We start from the raw sequence: 10833 nt of genomic DNA on the forward strand, positions 1-10833 counted from the left end.
TTAAGGAGTAACAAGTTCCAAGCCAGATTTGGTGCAAATTGGAGACATTTAATGCCACAAAACCAGACACAAACGAATTGAATGCAATTGTGTGCAGCACTACAAACAGTACGAAATGTTCTACCTGTTCTTCTAGAAACCTCTCCAATTCCTTAAATCACAAAACAATGTCCCAATAAATTGAAGATATTAAGAAATGGTTTAAAATGACAAGAGCTTGTAAATACGTATTAAAACAAACATGTATTTCTGATGACACAATTAAAACAATACAGGATACAGCTGAAAAACAAGCCAATATTGTAAAGCAAAAGTTTACGCATCTTAGTTTTTAGCTTGTTTTTGAACCTGCATACTTTTCATATTTTGAATGTCTCGTCTTTCTACAATTTTCCTGATTTCAGCCATGCCCTGCGTCCAGGCTCAGTACGGCTCGTCTCCGCAGGGTGCGAGTCCCGCCTCGCAGAGCTACAGCTACCATGCCAGCGGCGAGTACAGCTGCGACTTTCTCACGCCCGAATTTGTCAAATTCAGTATGGACCTGACCAACACCGAAATCACAGCCGCCACAACTTCTCTACCCAGCTTCAGCACCTTTGTGGACAGCTATAACCCCGGTTACGACGTCAAACCTCCGCCGTGCCTCTACCAGGTGCCGCCTGCACACGCCCCAGATCAGCCGTCGATTAAAGTAGAAGATGTGCCCGCGATGCACGGGTACCATCACCATCACCACCCGCATCATCATCAGCAGCAACCGCAGGGCCACCTTGGCCCACAGTCCGAGGACGTCATGGCGCACTCAGGTTCTGTCTACTTCAAACCGAGCACTTCGCCTCACGGACCAGGAACCGGCCCTAATTTCCAAATGCAGCCGAGCCACGTGTGGGAGGACGCGGGGTCACTGCACGCCTTCCACCAGAACTACGTGGCGGCGGCCTCACACGCCATGGAGCAGCGCAAAAACCCCGTGTCTCGCCTCTCGCTCTTCTCGTTTAAGCAGTCACCCCCCGGGACGCCGGTATCCAGTTGCCAGATGCGCTTCGACGGTCCGCTGCATGTGACCATGAGCCACGATGGTCCCGGTGCGCACCGGGGACTGGACGGCCAGAGTTTTGCGTTGCCCGTGCGCAAACAGGCGGGAGTCGCATTCCCGCATTCGCTGCAGCTCGGACACGGACACCAGCTGCTCGATGCGCAGATGCCCTCTCCACCGTCCAGGGGGTCTCCGTCCAACGAGGGCATGTGCGCGGTGTGCGGTGACAACGCTGCGTGCCAGCATTACGGAGTGCGCACATGCGAGGGGTGCAAAGGCTTTTTTAAGGTGAGGGGACTTCAACAGAGGATGGGACAGTGCGTATCTGGTACTCATGTATTGCTTAAAATATGTAAGCTGCAATATAAAACATGGGACTTTTATTTAGTAAATAAAATGTCAGGAGAGGTTCTGTTTCCATTCACAATAAAGCGACAGATTGAAAATAATCTGATTTTAAAACCATTAAGTCAAGTGTATTACAATAACACTAATGCAAACATTCCATTTATAAATGGTTAAATGATGCGCATGTTTAGAGTTATTTATTTTAAGGCTACACTTTTTCCAGAGCATATTAAGTTTCAAAATCTGTCCTTTATAATTTCTGGTTGGTGTTACAATGAAATATTCACCTCTCACCAAAAGATCATCTTTTACACATATTTATTTTTGTGGCATCATCAACAACTGCCTAAAGATTCTAGAAACAAGCAAGTTCTTTTATGGGGTGAGCAAAACTTTTAACTTTTACCTAAACAATAAATCCACCTGAACAGTTTAGGTCAGCAATCTGCTTTTACTTTATAGAAGTAATCCGTAAAAACATGCAAGGTTTAAAGAAGGAACTATTCCTACATCACCTGAAAACTCAACTCTTTTATTTAGGAAGAAAAACAAGTGTGTATATAGGCTATAAAATGTCAATCAACCAATAAACATACACACACGCTAAATATAATTACAATATTTGTTGTTTTGCTACTGCACATTTATTCCTAACTGTAGGTGTTTGTTAGGAACTGTGAAGTTTTGCTGTTTGCATTTATTCCTGCGTAAATGACCTGTCTCTCTGATTAGCACATTACAAGGACAATCTTTATAACCCATAGATAATATGCACTAGTTTTATTTGGAATTATATTAATAAAGTTATTTTGAATTTGTGTTTTCTGCAGCGCACAGTACAAAAAAATGCTAAATACGTGTGTCTGGCGAACAAAAACTGTCCTGTTGATAAGCGCCGGAGAAACAGGTGTCAGTACTGCCGCTTCCAAAAGTGCCTTGTTGTCGGGATGGTTAAAGAAGGTAAATATTTAGTCTCTTTATTAATACTGTTTTTAAAAAAAATTTTTGCAATTTTTAAACTGAGGTTTTTATCAAATCCAACCCCCTTTTAAATAAACCTTTTAAATTATTTTGGACAGTTTAATCAATACATGTATGAAATAGTTATATTATACAATTATTGTATAATAATGAACTTTATTACATAGATGATTATTGTCTTATATTATTAAGATCAAATAATCCAAAATAATATTAAAGGTAAACATTTTGTTAATGCAAATATCCTGATAGTTTTCTACATTTACTGTGCAACCCCTGAATTAAACACTACATTTAAATTTGCCTCATCATTGTTTCTTTTCAGTTGTTCGGACTGCAAGTCTGAAGGGCCGGAGAGGCAGATTACCTTCCAAACCCAAAAGCCCTCCTGATGCCACCGTTCCATCACCACCAGTCAGCTTACTGAGTGCTCTGGTTAGGGCTCATGTGGACTCCAACCCCAACATGTCCAACCTGGACTACTCAAGAGTAAGTGCTACCCAGTGCTGTTAGGTTTTGTGATGCTTAGATAAATCTTCAGTCCTGAATATCTCAAATTAATATATATTAAATTGAAATAAACTTTTGCTCTGTTCATTTGGCCAAACTTGGAATTACAGTAAGTCTGCACCTCTAAATTCTAGAAAATTCACTGGAGTTAATTAAATAATTGAATTTGTATTTCAGTATATAAGTATAATTTATCCTTGGGAATGATGTCTTACTTTTTAAATTTAGTTCAGAAGACAGGTTCACATACAAACTAATTTACAAGAGAAACAAATCTTCAGCTGAAATATGATGAAGTTAAAATTCTGAGTATGAATACAGTTTCTTGGTCACTTTATTTCATATGAGGATGCACTCCAGTATAAACCATTAGGACGTTTTAAAGGCTACACATTTAAATCACCAGATTGATTCTTTTATTAAACACAGCTTAATAAAATCAGCTTGTGTAAAAAAGAAGCCACGTTGCTCTCCACAGAAAAAGCACTGGCGATTTCACGGCTGATATATTTGAGGAGGTGCTCAGTTCATTAAAGCTCACCAGCAGCAGTAGATCTGTTTGAAATGGAAATTGTGTGTTTGCAGTTCCATGCGGGATCAGACTACCAGTTGGGTGGAGACGATACGCAGCATGTGCAGCAGTTCTACGATCTACTGACGGGATCGATGGAGATCATCCGCGGGTGGGCAGAAAAGATCCCCGGGTTCACCGATCTGTCTAAACAGGACCAGGACCTGCTGTTCGAGTCCGCCTTTCTAGAGCTGTTCGTCCTGCGACTCGCATACAGGTACTATTTATAATAATAATAATAATAATAATAATAATTCTTACTGAATTGCTTAACAAACCAAATAACGTAAAGCACAAATAAAGCGTTTTATAAACAATCATTATACAAATGTTATTACAAAATACACCTTCATTATTATTATTATTATTATTGCAGTAAAACCAATTATTTAACATAAAAAATCCGATATTTTTCATGTAAAGTTTATAACTTCAGATGTGTCCAGTTTGCGCCTGAACACAATATAAAAAGTTATTAAACTTTAGCAAATTTATAAATAATAATAATAATAATAATATGATTAGACAAACAATCTGATGGTTTTAGTAGCTTTAAGGAAGTCCGAAAAAATCCGAAATACTTTTGCGTAATTACTGGATTTGTTGGGTATACAGGTATACGGGCATACTCTGAAATAACCGCGACCTTGATCAGGATGAGAGAAAAAAAATGCTTTATTAAAAGTTGCGTTCATGATATCAACCTTAGAACTGTGATAGGTCAAATGATAGGATAACTAAATTAACGCAAACTAGTTTAACTAGTTAAGACTAGTTAAGACGTATAAAAAGCTTATAATTATAGATTTGATCTATTAAGAAATATCTTTTTTAAAGTTTGAGGTACTTTAAACTACACAAAGTTTACTACTCTTAAATAAAGACAAACACACACACACACACACACACACACACACACACACCAGATATAACACATAACATATAATACATAACACACATAACACACTTTAATCCGCTTTACTCATATTAAGGTTTCATTACTCTAATTAAAGCGACCTGTTCACTGTTGCTGGCAGGTCGAGTCCCATGGAGGGGAAGCTGATCTTCTGTAACGGGGTGGTGCTACATCGGCTCCAGTGTGTTCGTGGTTTTGGCGAGTGGATCGACGCCATCGTGGACTTTTCCTCCAACCTACAGAGCATGAACGTGGACATCTCAGCTTTCTCCTGCATCGCAGCTCTCGCCATGGTCACAGGTACGGTGAACAAACATCTAAAGCCTTTAATGCTGGAAAGTCTAAACGAGTTTTATCGGTTTGATGATGAACAGGACGAAATGCAAACGCTCGTCCTCCAAATAGTGGATGTTGCTTCAAAAAGCAGCCTTGGTGATGCGTTTCAGAAGATCGTATACCCGAAGTCACTGTCTACTCACTATACAGCACGTTATTAACCCTTTAAATAGTCTCACCAAGAAAAAAATATATATTTGCATTTCTTAGTTTATTGGGACTATACCAACAGCAAACAATTAATATTGTTTTACTAGTGAACACAGTATTTATTAATAAGCTTCTACCAAACAGTTGAGATGATCACAGAAATGATGGAACTTTTCGTGGATGATTTTCAGCCACCAGCTTTAAGTTGACATAAAGGTTAGAAAGGCTGTTTTTTTAGTTTAACACATATCAACCAAGTTGTATATACGGCCCAAACAACATTATTTAAATTCAGCTTATTTTTGCCCAATTATTTAGACTCAAAGTAAGATCAACCAAATGGTTGAGCAGACCATTAAAGGGTTAAGAGAGGACTAAACCTTATGTGCAATACTCTGGTGTACACAAGATGCAACAAAGCGACTGGAAAGCAGCATAACACTTTTGTTTTGCAGTTTAAAAAGAATAAGGAGTAAAAATCGGACGAAGACGATGTGTCATATTATATGAACATAACTGGATTTCAGTCCATTACTTTGGAGGTTTTCTTCCTCAGAATTATTTCACTTCCCAATGAGCATAATTATGTTTAAAACACACAAACAAGTCGTCTTTGTCAGACGTAAACTGGGCGTTTAAGATAATCTTTTCAGAAGATTATTAGATGTGGGATTGACTTTATATGGGCCCAATGGGCAGGTTAACAAAAGTATTAAACTTACAGGAAGGAGTTTCCAGAAAACAGAGAGATGACGCCACTTCCACTGACTATTCTACAAATGATTTAAGACTAAAATCAAATACAATAAAATGTATTCGTGATTAATTATCATATCCAAATGAAGCACTTTATTCTACAGATTGGTCAGATAATTAATACGGATTTGTTGCCCTGATATTTTTTGTAAATGAGAAAACTGATTATTGTAATAAATTATTGAAATGATGTAGCTGACTACTCACCACTTTTTATAAATGAATAAATGAGGAAATGAATTAAAAATCTAATTATTACAACAAAAAGCTGCATCGCGATGTTAGGCAACAATCGTAACCATTAATAAATAAAGACAAAATGACTCTTGAAAGGTCAGCTTCGAAGAGTTAAAAGTTTAGCAAGTTTCCTCGTTAGCTAAGATTTAATGTCTGGACTTTACTAGTCCTCTTACAAAGTCATGCATGTGTTCAGGGGTGTGTGAGTTTTATTTCTCGTCTGATCATTCCTCATTTATGCTAATCTGTTTCTTCTGCATGTATTCACAGAGAGACACGGACTCAAAGAACCGAAGAAGGTAGAAGAGCTCCAAAACAAGATAGTAAACTGTCTGAAGGACCAAGTGGCGTTTAACGGAGCCGCACTGAACCGCCCCAACTACCTGTCCAAACTGCTGGGCAAACTACCGGAGCTGCGCACGCTGTGTACACAGGGCCTGCAGCGCATCTTCTACCTGAAACTGGAAGACCTGGTGCCCCCTCCTGCAATAATCGACAAACTTTTCCTCGATACGCTGCCCTTCTAAATACCCAACAGAGAGTGAGAGAGAGAGAGAGAGAGAGAGAGAGAGAGAGAGAGAGAGAGAGACTCTCGAAAGACCTCAACTAACTTCCACAGACTCTTTAAGAGCCAGAAAGATTCTGACGTTTTTTTGTTTATTTTTTATTATTATTATTATTATTATTATTATTATTATTTTATTTGTAAAAAAAAAAATACAGACAAAGGACATAATATACGGTATCTCATCATGAATTGCCAATTCTAATCTCTCAAGTGAGTAAGTGAGAGAGACTTGGTGGTATAAAGTGGTGCATTTTAATTGAACCTGCTTTATGTTATTATAATAAACGACCCATCATTGAGGGTATAACAATTAGAGTTTGCCTAGTTCTACTTGGACATTTCTTAAAATGTGAAGAAGGAATCTCTAAATATACTACTGTTTAAATGCTAAGAATCAAAACCACTGGAAATGACGCGTTAAATGTATTATATTCCATTTATATTACACATACACGTTAGATTTATGTAAGAGCGAATTGTACAAAGAGAACAAGTTGTTTTCTTTCCTTTTTTATAACTTGTGCCTGTGTATTTATGTCAGGATCAGACAGGAGGCCACGCATGTTGTAGAAGACTATAGGCACTTACTATCAAGGTGATGATGTCTATATAAAACATGGCTATTGATATTATTCCGGACACTATGTAGTCTGCTAGATTTTATAGGAAAAAAAAAAAGATTCGTAGTATTGGGACAACTTTATGTATGATTGTGGAGGAGGAAAAAGTATTTAATCTGTAAATAAGAAAAACCAGAAAGAACCCACAGTGTTTGTAAGATCGTCAGCCATTCCTTGTTTGTATGTATTGTATGTATCGTTGCTGTTTAATATAAATGTTTCTATATTTATGATTTTTTTGGTTGCCAAACCTTATCAGCATGGTGTAGTTGATTTCAGAAGCATTCACTTTGTTTTAATGTCCGAGAGAGATCAGAAATGCTTATAATTTTGCTTCCATCTTAAATGAAAAGTTTCGTCTCTCTTACACACAGAAGTAAAATGATATATCGGTGTGTCCGGAGCATCACTGCCCTTTTCTATGCTGTCATTTGATTCCGAATCCAAATAAAACCAAACGAGGAAAGGAATATTTAATGTTTACAAATAAAACCTTGAAACAATTATTTATTTATTAATTCATTCCTTTTTTGTTTGAGAAAGCGATTTCTAAAAAATCAGATTTAAACAATAATTTTAAGCCTTAATTTAATCTAATTTTTTGTAATAAGAATTACGTTACTCTTAAATAAATCACATCATTAAGGAGCATTTATTGTAAAATACTATTTTCTATCCAAGCAGCACAAGTACTCAAGTTTATCTATAATAGCATTTTAATGCAATTTGTGACATTTAAATGGTATTACACTCTTAATATTATTTAATTAAAACTAAAGGTATGTAATTAACTGTGTGCGGTACTATATTAAATTCACTTAACATTAACGCGGTTGCGACATTAAGCGTTTCTAAATATTGTGATCATATTTACATATTTATGAGGATAAAAATATACATAAAAATAAATAAATACATTAACGATTATTTAAAGCAAACCTTTTTAATTTGATTTAAGCCCCCCGCCGTATTTTAACTAGAAAGTAAAAGTATTTATGATTTACCGGATCGAGTACATTGTAAATAAATTATATGATCTTAAATAATTATACGCGTTGTGAGCCGCATAGTGGGGCTGTTTAAATGTAATAAATATTTTTTCAATATTTAAACGATTATAAATCAGAGTTTAATCTACAATAAATTCGAAAGCAAGACAAACAGCATGCGGATGAAATTAAAATGCAACATTTATAATCATAAAGCGTGTTTAAGAAGAACGGGTCGGAGTTAAAAAATATTACCAGGATACTTTAAATCAAAAGGTAATTTATATTATTTATTTAATTAAGAAATATAAAATAAACAGTACATTTTTAGCATTTAGCAGACGCTTTTATCCAAAGCGACTTACACAATGAGCAATTGAGGGTTAAGGGCCTTGCTCAGGGACCCAACAGTGGCAACTTGGTGGTGGCGGGGCTTGAACCGGCAACCTTCTGTTTACTAGTCCAGTACCTTAACCACTGAGCTATCACTGAGTTTTGAGATAAAACATGAGTTCGAGCGCACAACGATCTCCAGCTCCAGCAAAATCGCTAAACATCAACAAAATCTCTCTTGTGCTTCAGGTGCAATTCATTTAAAAAAGCTCATAACTATTTATTTACTGTCTGAACCTTTTCCTTAAGATCGGTTAAATCCAGAAAGACTACCAACAGGCTGTGAGAGTGCGGCACAGATTCAGCGATGCAGGTTCGACCACCAGCGTCGGTTATAATCTGTGTGGAATTAGAGATTATTTAGGTCTTTTATTACTCCTACACATCTCAGTCGGTGGACTTTTTTTAGGTTGCGATGGTAAAAGAAAGTCAGTGAGTGGTGCTCTGCTCTGCTCTGATCTGCTCTGCTCTGGGTTTGTTTCTTGGCCAGAATAAACTGCTTTCTGAAGATCTAAAGAACGATTTACTGAATAAATGACCGAATATTAATAATAATAATAATAATAAACGTATAAATAAATGAATTTAGAAGTTTAAACCTACATATGTGATTTCCAACAACGCACACACCTTTCTCAAATATACTACAGGATGTGGAAGAGAAACTATATATAATTATCTCAAATATGAGTGAGTGAATTTAACTGCATTTATTTTAGAAAAGAAGTATAATACTTTAGTCATTCAGCACTGGGAAGTTCTTTGTCAGTTTGTCAAGCATCTTTCACATGCAAAAGGAGGCAACCAGGGGTAAGGACAACACAGTTTAATGAACAGTTCAAGCAACAGTTTAGGGAAGGCCCTTTTCTGGTCCAGCGTGGCTGTGACCATGTGCACAAATAATGTCTATAAAGACATGAAGAAAATCTCGGTTTAAAGAAACTCCAGTGTCCTGCACAGAACTCTGAGCTCAGCCCAACTGAATATCTTTGGAATAAACCGGAACATTAGTCGAGGCTTTCTTGACCAACATCAGTGGCCAGCCATTGACTAAATGGGCACAAATTTCCACAGACATACTTCGAAGCCTTCTCAGAAGAGTGGCTGTTGTTATAGCTGAAAAGATCACACATATAAAAGGCCACTATATTTTAATACCATTTGTTTTTGAAATTGAACATCCAACAAGATCAAGTCCAAAAGCAGTCTACAGGTGAATTAAATTAAACAGAATGTATCTTTATCATATGGTCTTGCATTATTATAGATATAATAACTATGGGAATAAATAATCATGTAAATTAAGCCAGTATTATTATTGTAAGTCATTCTTCATTTATTACAAGTCACATCTATTATTGTTTTGTAATGCACTGATGTAGAAAATATAAAGTCTGAAGCATTCCACCTACCATAAAAGTTGCTATTACAAGTCTAATGCTTAGTATTTAAACCTGGAAAAAAATATGGTTTATTTGTGTTATGTCTGGCTAAAACAACATATTTCTACATATGATTTTAACAGTAAATTAAAATCGATTAATAAATGTCATTTTGGTCATCAGTCGTGCCATAACAGATTTATTTTTATTAAAAAAGAGGAAATCCTGATCCTGTGCTACTGACAAAACTGCCATTAAACACTGGATATTATACATTAATACACTGTAGTAGCTATAGGTGTCTATAGTAAAAGTATACTTATTATTATTATTATTATTATTATTATTATTATTATTATTATGGCAACAGCAAAGATAAAAAAAATATATTCAAATTAGTTTAAATTAAACATATAATTCCTCCCATTTTTCCATACAAAAACCTTATGTCCTTTAACTGTAAATATTAAAAAGTAGAGTCCAGTATTTCATTTGGTCAGTCCAATGTCAGCTAAATACAAAGGGCGCTCAGGTGGCACAGCACTTGCATGGACTTGATTGGCTAATATCTGACAGCTTAGTCATTAGGAGGTGCACTTGTCAGTGCGCTTTAATGCCGGTCCCAAGCCTGAAAAGAAGGACATCTGGGGTAAAAACTGTGCCTAATATGTATACAGATCAAAGAAAAAAGAAGTCAGCTAAATACAAACACACACACACACACACACACACACACAAACACACACACACACATGTAAAAACGAATATTTTGTTTGAGTGTAAAATAACATTTGGAATCCAAACAAGACATTTCTCTACGTTACTTTCTCATCCTTTCTCTTCTCACTGATTGTGCCACAGGCCACACTGTACTCGAAGTTCTCATAAGGCGAAGACCTGTCTGAATAATTAGATCACTGGCACAAAAAAGAGAATAGGGACTAATTCCAAGTCAAATTAAGATTGCGCTCAAAAGCGCTTTGGTGACATTTAGCAGATCTGTGTGAGTGTGTGTGTGTATGTGTGTGTGTGTGTGTGTG

General features: G+C 36.4%; 1 protein-coding gene across 1 annotated transcript; it reads left to right on the top strand.

The window, feature by feature from the left end:
* Nucleotides 1-406: 406 nt before the first annotated feature.
* On the top strand, nt 407-6368 carry nr4a2a (nuclear receptor subfamily 4, group A, member 2a). Its single transcript, XM_063006056.1, has 6 exons — nt 407-1324; nt 2215-2344; nt 2691-2854; nt 3461-3663; nt 4484-4662; nt 6112-6368. Exons 1-6 carry the CDS (start codon nt 407-409, stop codon nt 6366-6368), a joined length of 1851 nt encoding a protein of 616 aa, XP_062862126.1.
* Nucleotides 6369-10833: the final 4465 nt, after the last annotated feature.

The sequence above is a fragment of the Trichomycterus rosablanca genome, chromosome 12 (assembly GCF_030014385.1).
Source record: "Trichomycterus rosablanca isolate fTriRos1 chromosome 12, fTriRos1.hap1, whole genome shotgun sequence".
In the NCBI taxonomy this organism is placed as follows: Eukaryota; Metazoa; Chordata; class Actinopteri; order Siluriformes; family Trichomycteridae; genus Trichomycterus; species Trichomycterus rosablanca.